The sequence below is a fragment of the Plectropomus leopardus genome, chromosome 1 (genome assembly GCF_008729295.1).
Source record: "Plectropomus leopardus isolate mb chromosome 1, YSFRI_Pleo_2.0, whole genome shotgun sequence".
NCBI lineage: Eukaryota > Metazoa > Chordata > Actinopteri > Perciformes > Serranidae > Plectropomus > Plectropomus leopardus.
The window spans coordinates 18,232,382-18,255,151 of NC_056463.1; the positions used below are offsets into that span (position 1 = coordinate 18,232,382).

Genomic DNA, 22,770 nt, shown 5'->3' on the forward strand with positions numbered 1-22,770 from the left:
CCTATATTCTAAATTCAAGGCAAAGATCGGATTATGAGCCTGTGTATACAACAGTTTAAGAAGCAGCACACAGCTCAGTAAACGGCTTCATGTTCACATGATTGTGTTTTAAAGTTGTTTCGGCTCATACAGACAATGGATGCGTAATGTAATGAAACAACTGGTTCGCCGCATCACTTTACGAGTTGACGCCGCAAGGAATTGTGGGTCAGAATTCTCTCCCTGCCTTTGGCCTTTGGTAAAGGACGGTCCAATGTATCCTTTGCTAAAGGAGACAAAGGAAGCATTGATGCACCTTTCCTTAATATTAGGAGAATTTGAACAGCTCTTATTATGGTAGCCACTCAGTGCTTGCAGTTCATCTCAGTCATTTAGGAACCTTTCCTTAGAAAAAAGAGGTATTCAAGTGCAGCCATGCAGTTTGACACGGTGTCCAGAACATTCATGATTTTTGAGGACATACTACATACTATGACGTTTTTTCATAATTTTTATGACATTTTCATATTTTCTAAAAACATATGACATTTTGGAAACGATAAAAACATTTTCATGTGTTTGTCACCTGTAACATGTAATGATTTATAATGGCAAATAGAAAATAACATATTTTCTCTTGAATACATTTTATTGATAGTAATATATGTGCATGTATCACCGACTGTTACAGTAAAAAAAAAGAACAAAGAAATTAACCAAACTGTGATCGAAACAGTGACAGTAGCTATAGTTTATCAGTCTTCCCTTATACAGTAGGAAATATTACTACATTTATTGATTTCAGCAAAAGTAACATTACATATACTATATTCACTAATCTTGACATTGATCAAGGTGTGCACAGACAATAATTTGTGCAGTAGGAACTCTTAATGTCAAGTAAAATCTACAATAAGCTGCAGGAAGCAAGTAAAGAATATTCAAAAACAGGAAATTCTCTACAACAGTTGGCATTATAAAAATGTCAGATTTTCTCTCAACAGTGTGGTTCTACAAATTGTCATCAATACTTAATGATATCAATACTTTACACTCTTATTAAGCCTGAGATATTTAGATAATAGAAGAGTAAAACACTTTGCTGAAACACTGGTGGAGCAGAAAGCTTACATAATGTGTACACAAACTTAATTTATAGCTAAATGTCAAATTATAGTTTTTCATCTGGATACTAAGTCCTCTAACAAACATGAAAATATGTAAGAGCTCTAACACTGGTAATAGCGCCTCAGTTATTCACATTCTGTGTCACTCCTGTCAAAATTTAAAGTCAAAATGATTCACTGCTGCTTTAAAAAAAGCTACTGAGACACATAATTATACCAACAATCAAACCTATGATAATTGTCTGAAATCATTCAGTAATTAAAATGACAAATATAGTAAAATAAAGTTCTATACAGGTACACATGTATAAATACGTTGAGCGTTTATGGTAAATACAGTATTTACCCATATCAAAGTTTCAAAGTGCTGCGTATAATCAATGCTATGTTCACCTAAAAAACACTTAACATAGATTCAAAGTGAGACTAATAAACATCCAACCTCAGCATCCTCTTTTTATGATATAACATCAGGTGTATGACTTGAGGGGGTCTGAATATAAATACTTTTCAGCACATCAGGAGCAAATCATTAATGGCCAAAATTAGATATGATGAAGAATTTGAGTGATAATTCTCTACTCTCACTTGTTTTAAAGGAACAGTGTGTAAGATTTCGGGGGATTCAGTGGAATGTAGCAATAAGGACTGTAACCAGCTGAAACTTAAAAGTCCTTCAGTGTTTTATTGTTTGGAAGGTTTTCATTGGGAGCCGTGTTATCTGCAGAGGTCTTTTCCTCTCCAAAAACAAACAGACCTGGAGTGTCATTTATAAGACAGTGTGAAGGATTCATACCGAAAAGTGTAAGTGTGGACAGAAGCCAAAAGTGGCATGCACCGAAAAATATTCAGATTTTTCAAAACCATGCATGGTCTGCAATTTCCTTTATAAATCCCAAATCAATTTTTACAGATCAGAACTTTTTGCGTGGGAAGTGGCGTACACCGCTTAAAAGCCTCGTTTTGTGCAGACGCAATGTTTCTAAATGAGACATCTGGTAATCTGTGTTTTTCTGATGCTGTTCAGGTCCTTGCAGATGTGCACGAACCCTGCATCTGCTAATGTGTGCTCACCTTTGTCTGTGATGATTTAAGATCCAGGCGAAGGGAGGTTTTTACCAGGAGCTTTACCAGGAGTAATCCGCCACGGTCTCTTCCTCTCCACAACAAACATACCTGGTGAATTAAACTAGTAAAAACACTGAATAAAACGGTTTCATGTTAAAGATCTGTGTTTTTGTGCCAAGAAATATTTGAATTGCCCTATCTAGAGCCAGTGCTTTGGATTGTCCATTCTGGACTACTGTAATAACATGGCGGTACAACATGGTAATCTCAAAGGATGAGGACTTGCTCCCTAAGAAAATATGAGACTCTTTCTAAGGTACTGAAAACAGTTCTTATTTTAAGGTGATCGTATTTACTACACACTGGACCTTTAAAACTGTTAGATTTGTCTTTTTTTTCCAAAGAGATTTGTTTCAAAATATGCAGCATATTGTATGCAACAAAACTTTTTCTAATCATTCTTTACTCTTTCTACTTGTCTGATCAGTTGAATTCTGCAGGGATAATAACTGTTCCAGCATTAGTTAAGACTTTTATATTTGAAGTATTGTTTCAGTGTGTTCAGCTGCCATCAGATGGCAGCACTGTGATATTATTGCAAACCACAAAACAGATTACAGAATGGAAACACTGTTACAGCCCAAGAGGCTGCTAAATAAAAAAATTATAATTTATAATTACCCACAAATACAGCATATTTGTGTCCATGGTTTCACAACGTTCACCTCTGGTTAGAAGTGTTGTCTCCTCGACTTCAGCGAGTGTCTCCTCTTCCTCTTCCTGTGGCACTGCTCTCTCCTCTCCGGCCAGGGGAAACCACTTTCAGTGGTCCTGTAGGCCTCATCGTACTCATCGCTGTCAGAGTCCGCCTCAGCTGCGAGGAAAACTCTGTCTGGGAAAACGTCTTTCAGCCTGGAGGTGAAGAATGCCTCGAGGCTGCGGCCTGCTTGGGCCACCTCGGAGTCAGGCTGTGGTCAGAGAGAGAGAGCTGTTACACTCAGATCAGTGCAAATGAAGTAATGGTTGATGGTAATTATATCTATAATTTAAACAATGATTCACTGTCATTGTGAGAAAAATTGCACATTGAATATAAATTTCTCACTTACATAATTGAACTTCGCACAGTTTCGGAACATGAGATAAACATCAGCAACAAACTGTTCTGTCGAGTTATAATGTTGAGGATTCCTCTTGTTGAGTCTGGCCCTGATCACGGACAGGTCCATGGGCCTTTTAATGATCTGGTAGTAATGACGAGCCTGCGTGAAAAAGCAGTGATATTTAAGACTGTTTGATTCCACTCACACACTTTAGTTCCCTGTAACTCATTCCAGTGTAATTATCCCATAACTCTTCTTGCATTCAAATAAATGTTTCATAGACTGGGACGCAGATGGGGCTCCTTGTACTTGTAGGGTGCATATTTGAATGTCTTTATCCAAACCTGGTAATCCTAGTCCCTAGACCAGAAAGAGATTTAAAACAGCTGTACAGAGACAAACAAAGATTCACAAAAAACAACAACAAAGAGACAAAATAGCTACAAAGACTCAAAACAAAAACAAAAGACTCAAAATAACCATTAGGAAACACAAAAAGACCACCATAAGACACAAAAGCACACACAACTGGTAAGAGGCTGCATTTGTCCGCTGACATTCAACTCGGAAGTTATGTCTGAGGTTTAGGTATCAATTATTAAGTTAGCCTGTGGAGTTTTCAACCATTAGTAGTGCTATCATGCAATGTCTGTATGAGCAGGATCTCTTTGTATCTTGTGCACGCTAACTAGGATGCCATGCATGTGTGCAAGCAAAGGCAGAGAAGAAAAAAGCTGCTAGCTGATGTAAACATGGATATTAGCAATGCATACCTTGAAACATTTTAAAAAACAAGCTTTGCAAATGTTAAATGAGGTAGGAAATGCATTAAATGTGTTTGTAAGGCCTCAAGGAAACATTCACATGCAAATGTATTTATTTAGCATACGCCTTGTGAGATGAGTCATCTTGTTTTCGATGGTGTCCTACAGCCGATTCATTGTGTTCTGCAAGGGATACCTCAGTATTTAGGACGAGTGCATTTGTTTCCACCAATAAAAAATGTAAGTAGCAGAAGCGTTTTGCTCTGACAAAATTAAAGACATTTACACCATAAATTGGTACAGAAAAGACACAAATTGGTGAATTAAAATTCTTGAGAATGCAGGAAATAAAGTGTTAAATGCTTCCAATTTTCTGGCTTAGGGAACCTAGACCCCCATTTCATAAGTGAAGTGAAACCTACCCATTTGGCAGCAGTCAAAATGTGTTTATGTATATGAAATGAGTAAAACTCTTGACTGTGTTCTTGTAAGAAATGATTGTGAAAATGAGTCAACCTTTTCTGCAACTGCACTGTAATCAAACAGTGATCACTCACAAGCGGACTGACGGGCTCGTGAAAGGGAGCACTCAGGACGTTGCTGAGGATCAGAAGAGTCAGCTGCTCACATTTCTGCAAACCAAACATGAGAGAAAATTGTTATGAATGACGGAAAACGAAGACAGAAAACCAACAGCCATCATTATTATTATTATTGCAGCCAATGAAATGACCTACTCTCTGGTCACATGCAGGCAGTCCGTGTGCTGATGTGTGTTCTCCGGATGCTCTCTCGTTCTCACAGTCGTACTCCACCTCTGGCTGCACGACGTCTCTGCACAGGCTGCACACCCAGTCACCTCTGAGCAGGACGACCAACAGCATCAGGTTATTAACAATAATAATTAAGAAGTCTGATAGGAGGTTAGGGGATAATGTTGAAGGTATACATTTCAGGTTACAGTTTAAGAAGCTTACGAGGGGAAGCTCAGCAGAGACGGAATGTGGCAAGACAGATGAAAGACTTTTGGACAGCGGTCGCAGCACAGCAGGTCTCCTCCAATCAGACACACGGCACAGAAGTCCTCACTCTCCATCTCTGTATCGTCCTCTTCAGGCTGAACTTCCTCTGTGCCTCTTTGAGCAGCAGGGTTTGCGATCAGAAGTGGCCTCTGAGCAGGACCAACGTGGGCCTCCTCCTCAAGGTCAGAGCGAAGCGGTTGCGGTTCATCAGTTGTCAGTTCAGGTTCAGATTCTACATCGAGCTCAGACTCGACAGAGCCCTGAGAGTCTGCAGGCTGATCGGATACAAACTCAGAGTCCGTCTCTGCCTGAAAACTGGGATCGTAGTCAGGCTGGACGTCTGACTCAGTTTCTACATCGCCTGATTCTGCATCAGCGTCCAGCCCTTGGCCATCCTCTGATCCTGCTCCTGCATCTGATTCTGGGTCTGCCTCATATTCAAGACTTGGCTCTGAATCCGCTGCAATATCAGTTTCACCACAGAACCCCATCTCCTTTACAGCTCCTGGTTTATCCCCTGCCAGACATTCAAGTTCAGCCTCGGATGACGACTCTGCATGTGGGTCAGACTCTGGTGATGCATCTGAGTCTAACTGTGGGTCTGGATTAGCCTGAGAAACAACTGTGTCCTCTGAGACTGATCTGGGGTCAGAGTCAGAGTCCAGATCCAATGCAGAGTAACTCTGTGGCACATATTTAGGGTCAGCGGACGGAAGCGGGGACACTTTACGAGAGCTGATTCTCCCATGAATGTCAAACTCACTGATAGTCGAGTGTGTGGTGGACTGCTCACGGCTCTGTCGCTCTGCACATGGCGGCGCTGTGTGTGAGCGGTTGGTCCTCATGGTCTCAGAGCCTCCAGCTAACCCCTGTGTTTACAACACAGAGGAGAACAGATGATATGCTTTTATCATATCTTATTAAATATATTTACTGAATAAAAGCATGCAGCTGAATTAAATATCATTTTAGCAGCATGTTAACTAGAATCTCTAGTGATTTCTAAAGTATATTCAATAAATTAATAATTAGTAGCTTTTATTCCAACCCCACATCAAACAAATAGCATTCAGTAGATCATGTATAGTTATGAAACTCTACTTGCAGCATTTTTTTTACATGGTCCAATCTGCCCTCCTGGGACCCAAAACACAGAGTTGTTAGGGTAAGAAAAACAAACAAAAAAATATTATATTTTTTAAGCCAAAGTTGTCAAATGGTAAATCTTGTCTAAACACAAACAGCCAAACAAGGTATTTGCCTGAATAACTGTTTATACTTGCAGAAATTTGATTAAGTAAAAAAAAACTTCACTCACAGTCAATGTCTTTGTGTCTATGTGAATCATGGGAACAACAATTTTAAAACTGCACCAGCATTTAGAAAGACTGCTCCATCCACTGCAGCAAAACAAACTGCAATGTAATCCCCTGGGGAAATTGTGCACCAACAAATTACATCCATTAAAAGTGTTTGTTTTTGCTACTGCTAGACTGAGATTGTTATAAAAAAAAAATATCTGACAATAGTGAAATTATAAGAGAAATTAAGCATTTTTCCTTACCTTTAACTGATGTTTTTTAGTGCAGCCAAGTCTCGTTATGAATTCTACTGAAATGATTCAGATAACACAAATCTATGCTTTCTGTGCTCAAACACAACAAACTCGCCCTGACCCTCTTCGCTCCAGCTCTCCCTATCATCTCTTCTTCTGTTTTTCCTGCACAGGTCACCTCAAAAGATTTCAGAACAAGATTTCGTCATAACAGCAAACATACCAGCAAAGAGGACAAAAACAGTCTTAGTGGCTGTAATTTATTGGTGCACAGGTACTTGTTTCTGTCTCAATACTGGACCAATATCAAAAACAGTAGTCTCCATCAGACACTTAGACACAAAATCATGGGAACATATGGTCCAGGTTTGAAAATACATGTTTCCCTTTAAATGTGACATGATAAAATAATAATATGATGTTATATCACTTTAAAGCACATTTTCACATGCTTGAAAATATGTTATTTTGATTACAAATTACACATGTATATATCATGTAGTGTTTTTACTGGTGTGAAAAATATAATGACTTTATAGGTGTTGTGTAATCTAACTGCTCTGTTTTGGTTTTTTTATATGACCGTCTTTCCACAACCGTATTCAAAGACATAAGACATACCTCTTGCATTGCATCGTACCAGGTTCTCTGCTTCGTGAAAGTTTCACTCGTCTCCGTCCCACTGGCAGGTAAAGGGTCACTCTGCCGTCGTCCATGTGGGGGGAGCTGAGACACAAGTATTTTGAGACGCTCCAGGCAAACCACAGGAACCCTGGGCCTCCCTGAGTCCTTCTGGACATCTCTGCTGCTTTAGAAGCAGGTAGACAAAGAATGATGAAACCTTATAATCACGATATGTGAATGGACAGATGTTTGACTTGACAGCTGTTACACACCTGTTGTGGCCATTTTTGGACACCCTGCATATCCCCTTGGCCTCATAATCAGTCTCCTCATCTACATAAGTGAAACAATGATCTAAAACAAAGAAAGATGTTGAGCATGTTTTCACAAACCTTGTATTTGCATTTGAGGATGAAAAATAATTGCACGGTAAAATGGTATTTTGCAGCACCTGGCTCTGTCTTATAGGACAGGGGAGAACGGTGGCCTCTGGGGACCGCCATTTCAGACAAAGTTTCCTTGACAACACAAAGCACCCCATCCGAAGCTCTCCTCTGTCTGGGGTCCATACTGACATACTGAGAACAAAACAAACATTTTGTAAAACAAAACCTTAAGTAAGTGAGGCGATTTATTAGACTTCACACAGTCACACAAGGTTTTAAGCAACTTATATTTTCCCATATATGCTCCCCAACAACTGTAAACTATAATGTTTAAAATGGGCGCTGTTGAATCTCGGGTTTTTCGATGTTGGTTGGACAAAGCAAGCAATCTGAAGACATGACTGAGAAGTTCGGATGGACATTTTTTCACAATTTTATGACAAAATGATTAATTGTAATAGTTATCGAGAAAGTAATCCACAGATTAATCAGTAATGAAAATAAAAGTTTGTTGGACTCTAAATCTGAGTAATACATACATTTTTCTGTGTAACTGTGCAGGAAAGGAGAAGACTGCTGTTATTACTACTCATTATACAAAAGGCCACCACAACAGTGTGTGTCACCTCTATTCCATCTGACTGAGCTGCACTTCCTCCCTGTGTGTGGTTATCTTCAGTCGCAGGGTTACCTTAGTTGCAGCTCCTGCCTGCAGGCCGTGACTGCATCCTGTGGGCCTCTCAGTGAAAGAGCTGGTGGATGGAGCTGCCAGTTCTGCCGGGATGCTCTGGGAGCGTCTTTCCCTCCTCGTGCACGCTAAACTAGGGCTGAGCCTGCTGCTCTGCACGTCAGATACACACTCGTCGGCTGTCACCGCCGACACCTCCAGGGATGTGGATCTCTGTCAGAAACACAAACATGCAAAACTGAGCAGGTTTTCAAGCTGCATCACATGCACAGATGCCCGTGTTCGTGCCATTAACAACAGACAGGAGAGAAAAGGAGTGGGATGTGTGCAGTGAAAACAACCTTGAAGCACACACAGGTATTAAACAAACAAAAACATCATTCAGAGTCTAAACAACTCAGTCCTTACAAACATGAGAATGGCCCACACAACTGCATATATTAGTTATAGTGCAGGAAATAAAAGGTTTGGTTTCAACACCAATTATGACATGCAAATTGACTATCAGGGGTGCAGTGTGGCCATTTGATCAAACCAGAACAGCAAACCACTCCCTTCATCTCTTTTTTTAATTACATTTAACTAATGCAAGTGTCCTGAAAAGCTTCTTTAACCCTTTAAAACCTGAGCAAATTGGTGCAAATTCTTTAAAAAACATGGGAGGGCAACAAGCAGCTTAACAAGAAGTGGCCCAATCATTAGCAAGAAATGAGTATAAACTGACAAAAAATTACTGGAAAATACGATGATAAACGATGAAAATACGACTCATTTTTTTGCAGTTTGCAGGACATTTCTTGTCAAGCTGATCATAATGTTTTTTCTGTGTGTTTTTAAAAGAAATAAATAAATAAATATTCGGGTGTTAAAGCGTCAAACATCTCAGCGGTGTCCTCAGCCATTAGAAGTAGGAGGGTTGACATTTCAGTTAACACTGGGTTCTTTTTATAACCTTTCTCTTTTTTTCTTCTTTTTATATATGCACCATCATACATATTCAGGCCAGGCTGACACCGAGCATGTGCTCCTAAGTATCATGCGATTAAAACACTTACCTGATCCGTGCCCCTTGGGAGAGCTATGCAGGATTCAGACTGTGGAGGAAAAATAGACTATAATCCCTCTCTCTGGAACGATGGAGGGGTGTAGGAATTTATCTCAGAGTGCAAACCAGAACTGAAATCAACCTGGCAGCTCCCTCTATTCCCTAAGCGACTCATTAATGACAGGTTAAGTACATAAATGACTGCGCCCAAGTGGTTTTATGTCGTTTTCAGATACTGCGTGACTCGAGAACGCAAAAAATAATACATCTTTGTGTTGGTAAAATGTGTACCCTGAGATTTTTTAGAGAGGTGATTATGTGGCTGCTCAAACCTCTGGCATCAAGTGTGATTTTGATGAACAGTGCTCTCCTGGTTTTGGGATGCATTGCTGCGAACAGCTCAGCTTTAATTGTCAGAGCAGCTCTTTGTTTTCCCATCAGCCTTTCTTCATAAAAGCAGCAGCACATTTGTGTTGCACCATCTGTTTTCAGGCTAGCTGTCAACTGTGGGAAGTGATCATTCTGGCATTAAAATAAAGCGCCCCTTTAGTTTCAGTTGTTTGCAGATATTAATTAAAACTGAGGGCCGCCTCAATTTCAACACTCCCTCAAACTTCAATATTTCATAAATAAACAATCACCACTTTCCATACGTAAACATTTTGAAACTGGCTTTTGATTTGACTTAAATGTCACTACATGGAGCTTTTTTTTTAAATTAGGCTTTGTTGCCTTCGTCTTTTGTTTTTTGTGTTTGTCTAAGTGTTTGAACATCTGCGTTTTAAAGGAAATAGGTTTGACTCTGACTGATACATTGTGGGTTTTGAGAGGTGTGTATAAACAGTGCTGTGTGGTTGACCATGTCATGAGATGGGTGTTGGGTTCAAATTTGTTTGAGGCCAGAGAAACTTGCAGAACCACGTGTGAAACGAAAAACCGAAGAGAGGTGCACAAAAACCCACGGTACACCTCGCTTTGATCCAAAAGGAGCTGCCGATCACAAACAAATAAGCACCATCTTAAACGAGATTCATAACTGTGTTGCTTTTATCAGTTCATGAAATAATATTCCTGAGCTGAAACATCGCAAATACATTGCTATGTCTGTCAACAACGGCAGATATGTCAATTGCTGCGATTCAATGCAAAGTTGTCCACTATTTTTCACGTGCTAAGACAGATGTGTTTTATATGTCATACATCCTTCAGTTTCCCTGCCTCAAGTGTGAAATTTTCTGATAGGTTTGCTCCAAAGATTTATTATAACCCCAACTGTTTCACACTTCAGCAATTTGGTTTGATTTCTTTTAAAAACACAAGGAGAAGGCAACAAGCAACTTAACAAGGCATGGCTGAAAATTGGCAAAAAAATGTTTTTAAAAAATGCTTAACATGAAACAAAGTTTTTATTTCCTATATTTTATTATATTTTTTTCCTGTAACGTAGTTTTAAACATAAAATTATTATAATTATACATTTTAATGTAATTTAATGTAAATGTAATTTTCCAGTAATTTCTCTATTTTTGGATAATTTTCTAGTAATCCTCCCCTCTTTTTTAAAACAAATTTTATTGTTTTAAAAAACTTTCTTGTCACTTTTTACTAATTCCTTCCAATTTGTGGGACATTTCTTGCCAGGTTGGTCATTGCCTTTTTCCTCCATGTTTTTGAAACTACTTTGCTCAGCTTTCAAAGGGTCAAATAGCTTGTAAAAGGCATGTGATCACAGCCTAAGAAAACTGATGTCGATCCGGGTTTCAAAGGGTTAACTGTTATGAGAAATGACCGAAAGCCCGGAGCTGTTGCTGAGTGGAACTTGTGGGAAGACTAACTGTCACCTGCTAATTCTAACTTGAGTTGTTTATTATAAAGCTTAATTCTCGGCAAAGTTTACAGCTGTTTCAGTGCATTCCCTTGTTAAACTGTTAAACCCTCTGAGACCCACATAGACCAATTTTGGTCTTTTTTAAAGGGGGATAAAAAGCAATAAAACATGGTCAAAATGCAACATTAAGACACCAAGACCCTGAGACCCATGGAAAAATTCATTTTGTGATATGGTTTCAAAAGCTTTTGACATTGATTTCTATAATAATCTCTTTTTTTTTTTTTTTTTGATGATTAGATGGTGAGCACTTCTGCTCTGGAAACTAAGAAACCTGCTTATTTTCAATTTGCCTGTCTCTAGTTTCTGGTTGTAAAGTTTTGCGAATTTATCTTAGAGGCCATAATAAGTCATTTTATTATGGTCAAACTACAGTGAAATGGCTACTCTAGGGGCTAACATCATCGCACATGAATAAAACTGGGCTCTCTGGATTTGTGAATCTAAGTTTTCTGGTCATACCCAATTTATATAATTCCACAACTGTGGAGGGACCCCAGAATGCCGAAAAATTCCAATACAATAGGTGGAAAAAATACATCTGTACTGCTTGCAAAAAACTGCATGGTTTTTGCTAAAAACTACATGGAACTAGCACAACTTGTGACTGTCTGCAGGGGGAAGACTTGTGAGTACCTAGAGAACCCATTTTCATTAGATATTTTGATGGGTCAGGGCCATCTCACAGGGGTCCCCTTACCTCTCTCAGTAAGGGGAACCCTGTGAGATGGCCACGACATATTTCCCTCGCCAAAATTTAGCCTGACTTTGGAGAGTTATTTAATCCCCTTCCTGAGAACCACATGATTCTGTTGGTCTTCTGGTTTTATGTGGTACCAGGAATATTACTGTTTTTAAAACTTAACCTGCTAAACCTACTGTTAAAGATAGAAAAAATATCGTCGAGGAATGCCAGCGACCTGGTGGGTCTCAGAAGGCTAACAATCAAATTGGAGGGATTCTTGCTTTTTTTCAACATTGTGCAATATGCAGTATCAGTCAGGGTACATAGTAAACTTAATCTCTCACCCTGCCATCTCTGTGCGCTGGTGCAGGTCTGTTTCTCTGCAGCTCTTTTCTCAGCTCTGCTGCAGGAAGAACATGAAGCTGCTGTTGTTGGACAGGACTCGGCTCCCTCCTGTCCTGCTGCAGCTCCACATCCAGCAGCTCTCTGCTCTCAGCTGCTGCTGTCTGTCCACGAGCCTCCTCCGCTCTGCATCTGTCCTCCCAGTTCTCTTCACTCATCACATCTCTGTCCACAGCTGTGTGGCTGAGATCCTGCTGCAGGGCCGTGCTGCTCGACAGCTTCCCCTGACGCTGCTCTGGCCTGCTACGCTCTGCACTTGACTGAGCATGGCTATCTGGGGGAACATCTCTCTGGTGTTGGTGATAGAGATAAGATTTAGTTTGAGCCTGGGGCTGAGAGGCAGCAGCACCTTGTGTCTGGGATGTAGATCCTCGGCTGCAGTTGAGCTGGTTCGGTCCCATGATTGGGACAGGTGATGAAGAGGGAGGACACTGTGATGAGCTGTCGGGATCCCAGTACCTCTGGAGCTGCTGGCTCTGATGCAGGGAGGCAGAGATAAGGCCAGGCTGAACACAGCTGGAGTTATAAAGTGTGGCCTCCAGCTGGCTTTTCTCCAGACTGGACAGATCAGGCTGAGAGGGAATGCCGTGGAGACAACACATCTGGGGCTCGCAGCAGTTCTGATACCCACAGCCGGGTTCTCGTCCTCTGCGACACACGGATGGCAGAGCCAAGCAGGTGATGGGCTGAGGCCTCAGAATACTGGAGAAGGGCAAGCCCTGAGGATACGAGCAGTTTCCCCCTTCAACAGTCAGCTGGCCTGCAGAGCAACAGAGTCACAGAAAGAGCGCTGTTCAAAAGTGAAGTAAAATATCACACAAACAATACTATCATCAATAATAAAATCTGCGCACATTCAAGCGGAAAATGATTTCTTTCAACTGTGCAGTGAAGTTATTTTGAATGAGATGGCAGTATCTCATTTTGAAATAAATAAATAAATAGAAAAACAAATCCTGAAAATAAATAATAAAATAAAATTATGAATACTGAGAGTATATAGGGCTGGCATAGTATCAGACTTTCAAAACATGATAATCACGGTCAAAAAATTGCTAAAAATCTAGAAAATTTGAAAAGAAAAATGACACTGTTCATCAAATTTATTTTCAACACTGTGAGGTGGAGAGGGAGACAAATCTAGAAAAGAAAGAAATCTGAAATGATTTTTGAGGCACTGGATTATTTACCTGTTAGTGTCAGTGTTTATCAACATTATGAATATTTAACTGTTTTTTTCTTGGTTATTTGGAAACAAATCCACTAGCATTAATGCTTAAATGCTTCAAAAATGGCATTTTAATCTAATACCTTCACATTCTTTATTGTGAGCTTTCAACCTCATTCTTACTGATGAGGATGCAACTGTAGGCCTAAAACAGCCATTAGCCAGCATTGACCTCCATCGTCTCCTACACGTTTAAACTTTTTAAATTCTTAGTGTCTTTCTAACATATATGTGCAATTAATAAACTAAACTATTATAACTATGTTGCTTAAATAAAGCTTTTTATTAAATTTTACCTAAAGAGGAAATCTGCTTCGTCCAGTAACTTGCATCCCAGTTGAATTTGATCTTAACAGGACTCCAAGAGTCTGAGTGTAGCGACGACTCAAGCAGTTGTTGCATCTGGAGAGAAATCTGAAAGAAAAATATAATACATTCTCTTTACAAAAAACACAATTTACTCTGTCACCACATCTGATGCCGATTTTCATAGTACCAATTAAAAACAGTAAAGGTGCACTCAAAAGACAAATACAAATGATGCTGTAAGGAAAGCTGCTGGAAAAAATGCCAGTAACTCAAAAATCCCACAAAGAGCTTTAGAGTGCAAGAGTTACATCCTACTCTAAAAAAAAGGTTTTTTTAGTTCAGTATTAAACAGTAAGGTTTTAGTGAAAATACATGTGAGCATATAACTTCAAAAATGAGACTTATTTTTTTTATTATACTGCAGGAGTTGTGTGAGAATTTGTAAACGGATGCTTTGATATAGTTTTTCCATTGTTAAAGGTGGTCCCCAGTCAATTCATAAATCAAGATGTTCGCTGTTTTCTGTGGAGGCATGCTGGCAACACAGCACGACTAATCGATACACAAATGATCAATTCGTGGTTGAAGTATTCCTTTAAACCCTCCCTGCTTGGTAAATGGCTGCATCTTTCAAACTCCACCTTCCCAGTTCATAACTCAGGCTTTCTCTTTAAAATAATTTAAGTTAGTTTCTAATCACTCCGGAAACCCAGGGGACGTTGTACAACTGCTTTCACAAGCTGAGTAGTACTTATTATGACTAATAAACTCTACATGTCTATAAGAGGTGAAGTTCCCCTTTAAAAACAAGGAAATCAAAAAGAAGCATCAGATGTTAATTATCACTTCCTCTGTGTGTGTTGCAAAAAAAAAAGACAGTCTGCTGAGTGTCCTGCCAACATACCAGAGCTCTGCTGAAGAGCACCGGGCCTCTGCAGTGGTGGGTCATAGCCCAGGTGATGAACTTCTGAACATGGTCCAGCTGGCCACATATCTCTATTGCCCCCTGCAGCTGGTCCTCCAGACGCTGCTGGAAGTCCTCTGAGATTTTCTGTAAAGAAACCCATAAACATGCATCCAGTAAACACTGCTACACAGGGATTCATGGCTGCAGTGTGCTGCAGCTAAATCAAAGCTCTTTTTTTTGGACAGATGTAACTCCTGAGATGTTGTCTTAAGCAGCTTTGACAGATTATTACGGGCTCTCGTTTGCTTGCTTTCAGGACTGATTACTTCACGCCGGTTACTGATTCTGTGCATGTAGATTCACGGCTGGCTGAACGATAAGAAGGAAAGAAAAAGAAAAAGTAATTACCTCCAGTTGCTCTATTAATAGGTTGGCTCGTTTGTTAAGCTCGTTCATCATAATCATCTTTGCCATTTTAATCTGGTTCTCTGCCTTCCTGTGTGCAATCTTTACTCCATGAAGTCTGCGGACAGAGAGAAAACAAACGCCAGACATTAATTTATGCATTAGCTTGCTATAATTCACACTGGTAAATTATTGAGAATTAGTGGAGGAAGTTTCTCAGACTGGGAGTACGACTCTACACCAACCTGTCCTCGATCTGCTTAGCATTATTTTCCACTGCAGACCTCCTCTCATCCACCTGCACCATCAGGCTCTCAAACAGCCACTGCTGATCCTGCAGGGCCTTCCCGATCTGCACCACCCTGCACACACGAGAGATCACAGCACGCAGAAAGTTCACTAATTTATTCTGTGGGCATGAAGAACACCAGAGTTAAAATTGTTTCCCCCGGGGACCAGACATTATGCAGGTGACCTTAGAAGCAGCTCCTGTACTGCAACATCACAGCAAACAAAAGCGTATGAATACTTAATAGGTATTAGGCTTGCCAAGGGTAGTGTATGCAGATCCAGATGATAAAAGTGACAAGGCAGTTAAAGAGAGTTGTTGCTCGGAGGAAGTTTTTAACCTGCGGTTAGCCCTGCGCCGCAGTGTCCTTGTGCCATGTATGTGAGCACTGACCTGTGGTTTTTGTGGGAGGACAGGTGACAGCTGCTACAGCACAGAAGGTCACATGACTCACAAAACAGCTCCAAGGGCTCCTGTCTGTGAGAGTGGCACATGAGGAGGGAACAAGGATACGACCCCGGGCCTAAAAGACAGACGGAGGGTGGAGGGAGAGGGGGGAGCGGAGAGCATGGAGCATTAGCAACAGTCAACAAGCAATTCACACAAACAGCTAGAGGAGGGTTATCAGAGTGTGCACGCGGTCTAGAAAGGAGAAAACAAACAGCAACACTTACTAACGAACAGAGAGTTTGTATAACTTAAAGGTCTAGCGTGAAGGATTTAGCGGAACCCAGAGCCTTGCCTTGCCAGAGGTGAAGTTGCAGAACCCAAACTTCTCTTGTGTGTAAAGCACGTGGGAGAACTACAGCGGCAGATATAAAAATATAAGTAACACTATGTAGTCCCAGAGTTTGGTTTGTCTTTTCTGGGCCACTGTGGAAACAACATGGTGAAATCTGTGGAGGAGGGCCTGCTACATATGTAGATTTAAACGGCTCATCACTACAATGATTCTTAGTTTGAGCAATGACAAAGTTAAAAAAAAAAAAAAACAAGGTTTATTCTGCTGACTGGTGGTTTGAATGTAAAAAAAATGGTTTTGCTGTTTTGGGGGGCTTTAGTGTGATATATTATGCTGGACAATATTTTGTCTGATCTCTTATATAGAGATATTGATATTGGTACCACCTTTCACAGTATAAACAGTCTGTGAAAGATTGACATAGTGAAGTGAGACAGTGGGTAAAAAGAGACCTGTAAAACTGGCTGCGCTATGACACAAAAACAATAACACAACTGTTGAAAAAACTTGAGGTTTCAATGAGACTGTTGAGCGATGAGATGTAAGTGAACAATATTTCAATGTTGTCCAATCTGCCTTTGATGCACCGACCACACATATACTAAGACACACTCAAGTTTGTCTCTCACACATTTCTAAATAGGTCACTGTAGAGACTGTTGGCCCACAGAACATCTATCTAACAATAGCTGGATACGGCTAATGAACGCAGCCCTACTGCTCTCTGCTGGCCGACTCACCTCAGTCAACCCCCTCTCCTGCCTGCACATCACAACTCTCTGTGGTGAAGAGCTGAGCATCACCCCACGTTTGCATCAACCTGATCTGACTGACCACATCCTGTCAGTCAGCGCAGTCACACAGCCTTTTCTCACAAGTACACAAAACAAACAAGTGACACTCCCACATCACAATAAAAGGTGTCCAGGACGTATTTGTTACGATTTGACAACTTGTGCAATGCAGCCCTGCAGAAAGCAGCTGGGAACAAAGCTGGCAGGCAATCTGGAGGGTCTTTAAATAGCAACACACTAATATTAGCAAAAATGAAATCATGCGAGCAGTTTAGAATCTGGGCCACATGTTAAAGAGAGGTGTAATAACATAAAGGGATCTCCAAGAACTATTGTCAACCATCGCCACTGTCATGCATTATTCATGTCAATGATTCCTACTGAGACACAACTAACAAACAAACAGAGCACCAGAGTGAAAACAATTAAACCACAATAGGCTTTGTGGTGACAGAAAATCAGACTGCTTAGCCCCGCTTATAATCTGTCACAAAAACTGAAAACAGAGGAGTCAGATCAGAAATATCTTGCCTTGTCCTGTGGGAGGCAGGGAGCTGGAGCCTCTCTGGTGCAGGTCAGGAAACTGGGTGGCGCTGGGCCTCTGCTGCTGGTGCATGTCTGAGTACTGGGAGGTGGCGGGGGCTCTCTGATGCTGATGCACATCTGTGCACTGGTAACACAGCCACTTGTTGCAAAGTGTACACAGGCTCTGTGCAAGTGTCGGCACTGAGCACTCTGAGCAGCTCTGAAAGACACACAAAAGTACAACACATACACACGCCCATGTGACAAAAAGACGAGGTGGCACAAACATGTCAGAAACATTTGTGTTGCAGCTTTACTGTGGGCTAATAACACAGCCGAGAGCTGTTATTTGGTCTCATGCTTGCAAATGCCTCAGAGACTTGTGAGAATGTGAGTTAGAGCATCATTTGAGTACAGAAAAAAATCATTCAACAGGGATTTTATTTAGTATTTAAATATTATGATGTATAAATAAATGTTTAAAATAAGCATTTTAGCAGTTTCCTTAGCAAGAACATGATAAATATGATAAAACTCTTTGTTGTTTGTGTTTACATCTGCTTTTGTTTAAAATCTGAGCAACTAAACGAGCATGAAAGCTGACAGAAGTTGCACAGTGCAGCTATTTTCCAAGTTATACCTCATTAATCTCTGCAGGGAAATACATCCTCTGCAGTTGACCCTTTCTGCCAATTTAGGAACAGAGAACAGCACCCCGGGACCAAATCCAGTTTTAAAACCCTGGTCCTTGTCCAAAGGCAACGGCAGGGGTTTCCTAATATCAAACGTGTCTCTTTGGGTTGGGAAGAGAGCAACACAAACACAGGAAGCATGCCAGCTCTACACAGAGAGGCCCAAAATGCCCTGAAGGGGTTCAATCACAAGATCAACAGTGCAAACTGTGCAAAATAAACAATCTCAGACAGTGTCAAGATCCATAAACAAAGCTGAAACAAACACCTTACCTTCTCCATTTCAGTGCTCTGAGAGAGGAGCTGTTGGCTTCTCAGCGGGAGGGAGAGCAGAGGAGAGCAAGCAGCCTGACGCCTCAGCAGCAGAAACACTGAGGCTTCTACCTGAGGCAGGAAGCAGCGCGCACCGAGAGGTGGCCCCAGAGGAGACGGCTTACATGACAGCCTCAATGTGCTCTCTCCTCCCCCAGTTCATCCAAGTGTAGGACCCCTTCACTACAGCAGAGGAGAAGAGCGTCACATTCAAATTCATCCCCCTACTCGCTGGTGCAGCCACCAAAAAAGAGAGAAAATCTAATCCTTTTTCTTAAATAAGCCTGTGCATAATAATTGGGAATTAGGGAGATAAGATAATTATTTTTTTGTAGGGCAAAATATCCCCGGAAGCCTTTTCCAAAATGGAGGAAGGAAGACCAAGTGACCTACAATGAGAGAAAAAGGGAGAAATTGTACTGTAAGCAACTTTTAGTTCTGTGGAGCAGGCGGTGTGAGCAGGATGTTCGGCTCAGGTTGTGGCGGGCTGGGCTTGGATGGGCCGGTTGTGGCCTTCTTGCCTTTGTCAGCAGGAGGAGGGGACAGGTCCCAGAGGAGATACACGCTAACGTAGCACACAGAAACCGGGTCAGGCTCTGATAAGCTCCAGATGGGATGAGGATACACTCCTGCAATTCCCTCTTTCACTGTGGCATCAATTAAGATTTAAACTCAGCATGTCAGAGAAAATGAACAGCACATACAAGAAGAAAGAGAAGGAGACGACTGCAGACGAAACGCAGAGGGGGGAAATGCTCTGACAGTGCATCTACAAGACAAACATGACAACATGAGGGTTTAAAAAAAGGGAACTGGGTAACAGGGCACTTCTGACACTTAAAACAAACACCATCAAATAACACCCGGTATCAAACCGCTGTGACATCTCGAGCTGCAAGTCTGCCTAACAACAGCCCCTGCAGTCTGACCTACAAATCTGACAACTTTCTCATCCTTGGGTGCTTCAGTGGGGAGCTCAGAACAATCCCATTCCCCATTGTGCACTCAAAGACCCAATTTGAAACACAATTAGTCAGTGTTAGTACACCCTGCCTCTCGTTCACATCTTCAAACCGTGCACTCGCTTTTCACTGAACCTTCACAGCATTTATCTTTCAAACTGAAACCTCCCGCCAGCTCTCCCTGCCCTGCTAAGTGAAGCTGGCACTAGATACACATGCCATCTCAAGAGATGTCACAATAATAGAAACCTGCACAGTGATCCCTCCCTTGAAAGCACCCCCTATGTAACATCTATTAACACTGAAGTGATGAGATCAGAGAGGAAGACGGATTATCTTCAACCACTCTTAAATCAGTATGCCATTTAACTATTTCCGTCCTCAGACAATTTACTCTCTGTTCTGGAAAGAAATCCACCAGTGGGAGAGAAACATCCTCACTTGCTTCATGTCTATAAAATCCCCAAAAATATTTTGAATAATGATGACTGCACATAAAGAAATTTAAATATTTTGAAAATCCCCACATTAGGAGTTCTCCTTGGTTAAAAAGTCAGCTTCAGTAGCTGCAAATTAACCAGAAACAAGATTGTGCTTGAACTGTTTCAGTTAGTGGGATCTCACCACGCGCCTTCTGTCAAACGGTCAAAAACAATCCACAGCAGTTTTACTTTCTGTTTGCTGTGACACCACAGCCTTATGCATTTCTCTCGGTTTAAAATTCCCTAAAAAACAACCCTCATTATCTACTTTAAAGCGCCTTTGATACATTTTTGGCCACTAGAGGACAGAAGAAAAACAAAGACGCTGACAGACCAACAGCTCTGAAATATTATTGTTTGTTAAGTTATTGCTAACTTAGTTTATTACATAGACACCAAAGGTTTTAATTATTGTATGATGCTGGACAAGTGGCATGACACAAGTTTATTGGAGTTGGAAATGACAGCTTTGAGAGTAGCAGGAGTCAGTGTGTGAGCCGAAAATCTAAAAAAAAAAAAAAAAGAGCTAAAAGATACAAAAAAAATCCACAGAGCTAGGGATGAGTAACATTTATCTGTTGGTCCATCACTGTGGGTGATGACTTTCAAAATACATGTTGCCACTTAATTTAATATTAATATAAAACACTTAATATGAAATGATATGAACTGTATAGATCAATGCAACTCTGAGTTATCCATTACATTTTATTTACATTAGTTACTGCTAAAATGTATGACCTCGTATTTGTCTCAAGGTTAACCAAGAAAAAATAGCTATAGCTACATTTATTTAAAGCTGTGTATGCAAATATTTTAAATGTCTTTTTCCAATTTGCTAGTGAGATTTCAGATAGATGGCAGACCCACTGGAAGCAATTTAGGGTTCAGTATCAGTATAGAAGATGCAAAAAAACCCAAAACAATAGAAGCAAAACCACAAACTCTGTGTGTCCTGCTCCTGTGTAGGAGAGGTGGTGGGGCCTTTTGTATATCTGTGCCCTGGAGCCCATTCTTTTATAATACGCCCATGCTCAAAGAGTTCTCTAATGACGACGGATTATGAAGGCCAATTCCATATTTTAAGATTTAATATCTTTAAATTTGACTGTTTCAGGCAAAAAGAAATATCACTTTAAATAAAACCTCATTGAGGGACTTAGTATGTCACCATTTGAAAAGTCTTTGAAACCACATTTAGAAGGAGAAGGAGGTAGAGTTATATACAGAATATATAAAAATAAATTCTTAAATATAAAAAAAGGGAAAGCAAACACTTCCAGGTTTTTTAGTGGTCATTGGAAAATGTATTTATTAGTGGATAGGGCTATACTGGGTTAGGGTTAGGGTTAGGTTAACCCTAACCCTATAATTTTTAATTCCATAAAATCTATGTCAAATCAACTCCATTTTATTTAATTTATAGCATGAAATGAAACATTTTGACTATTTTTAGTCCCTTTTAAACATAAAAAAAACAACCTACACATGTTCATCTGATTTGTTGCAACTCAGATGATAATCAGTTTGTGATTTGATTTTGCTGAAATGTCATTGCTAAACAATGAATCCGTTTAGAAGTCATGGGAAAACTGCTATTAAGTCTGAATAGACAACTCTAGTTTCTTGATTTATTACTCACAGTATAAAGCTGTGGGAATTTGGGATTTTCCTTATGGCATGTAACACGTCTGGCTGGCTGTTCCATCTGTTCCTGAACGTGTCAGTCTGACAGCACTTTATCAACGCGTCTTCCTTTAATAATAACAAGCCTGTCAGTCAAACTGCAGAGTGTCTGCCCCCGCATCATCAGTCTGCCTCTGCATTAGCAGCATCACCTCCAGCTGCATCACTGAGCGTGATATTATTTTTTAGAAAGTGCGCATGAGATTCCGCCCCTCTCGCGGCATCATGGTGCAATCCACAACACAACAAGAGGACAGCAAACACAAAGTCAGCACGAGGATAGTTTAATGTAACAGAGCCAACAGAAACTGTGTCTGTGTTCACATTAATTCCGCTCGCGAAGTGCGCAGCTCGTGCAAAAGCATCCTGTCAGGTAAACATCAGCGTGAGCGCGTGCGAGGATGTGAAAGTGGAAGCGAGACTGTCAGCCGAGCAAGTCAACTTCTGTCGGCCCGTCAATCATGTCAGGTGTGCTGCAGCGTGTGTCTGTCCCGAGCGCGAGATGGTTTGGTTTTGTTTTTTACCTTGACCCGTGCGTCTCCGAGTGGCGCTCCCCCCATCGGATGTCGCTCTTTAGTCCGGCCAAAATTTTAGAGATTTCCAAGTCTCGCAGTTAATCGTGAGACTTTATAATCGTTCTCATGCAATACTTCTGACGTTTCTCAAAGCTGTAGAGAGAGACTTGGTGAGAGGAGAGGATTATTTTTAAAAAGTTTGACACAATGGCATCATGGTAATATCAGCTGAAACAATTAATTGAAAAAATGTTCGCATCCTATCCGACTCGCATCTTATCCAAGTAAAATAACAGCATCACAATGTAAAAATAATCTTTTATAAGTAGTGGTAAAAATTTAACTGAGTAGCCTACATTTTTTGTACACTTACACACCTACACAACATGATGTATTTCCATTGTATGCCACGTCTTACTTCTACCCCACTACATTTCTTCAGACAGGTGTATTCTTCTTATTAACTCAACTACATTTATTTTACCCCTTTACAAGTTAAATGCATTTGTTGGTTATAAAAACAGAAGAGTATGATATTCCATAATAATATAACACTATATGAAAGAAGCTCTTCTGCACAATAATT

General features: G+C 40.6%; 1 protein-coding gene across 4 annotated transcripts; it reads right to left on the bottom strand.

Moving 5' to 3' along the window:
• Nucleotides 1–609: 609 nt before the first annotated feature.
• Nucleotides 610–22,245, bottom strand: trim66 (tripartite motif containing 66). 4 transcript variants are annotated; one of them, XR_006105782.1, is made up of 19 exons: nucleotides 22,194–22,245; nucleotides 18,501–18,722; nucleotides 17,542–17,755; nucleotides 15,868–15,997; nucleotides 15,431–15,547; nucleotides 15,189–15,303; nucleotides 14,778–14,924; nucleotides 13,861–13,978; nucleotides 12,279–13,096; nucleotides 8,320–8,529; nucleotides 7,694–7,820; nucleotides 7,515–7,596; nucleotides 7,240–7,426; nucleotides 5,019–5,932; nucleotides 4,779–4,902; nucleotides 4,599–4,673; nucleotides 3,284–3,436; nucleotides 2,856–3,142; nucleotides 610–2,282 (listed from the first exon to the last, which is right to left on the bottom strand). XR_006105782.1 is itself a non-coding variant. In XM_042484921.1 (19 exons), exons 2-18 carry the CDS (start codon nucleotides 18,507–18,509, stop codon nucleotides 2,906–2,908), a joined length of 3,777 nt encoding a protein of 1,258 aa, XP_042340855.1. In that variant the 5' UTR covers nucleotides 18,510–18,722; nucleotides 22,194–22,245; the 3' UTR covers nucleotides 610–2,282; nucleotides 2,900–2,905. The 4 variants fall into 4 exon arrangements, 3 of the variants coding, with proteins under 3 accessions (XP_042340855.1, XP_042340940.1, XP_042340718.1); XM_042484921.1 differs by having other exon boundaries at nucleotides 2,900–3,142; XM_042485006.1 differs by having other exon boundaries at nucleotides 610–3,142; nucleotides 7,240–7,423.
• Nucleotides 22,246–22,770: the final 525 nt, after the last annotated feature.

Excerpts from the sequence above, each read along its gene's own strand:
- trim66 (XM_042484921.1), bottom strand. Across the intron at positions 15,998-17,541 it reads CCTGCCTCCCACAGGACAAG|GCCCGGGGTCGTATCCTTGT; the intron begins GCAAGATATTTC and ends TCTGTCTTTTAG. Across the intron at positions 13,097-13,860 it reads GAAGCAGATTTCCTCTTTAG|GCCAGCTGACTGTTGAAGGG; the intron begins GTAAAATTTAAT and ends GTTGCTCTGCAG.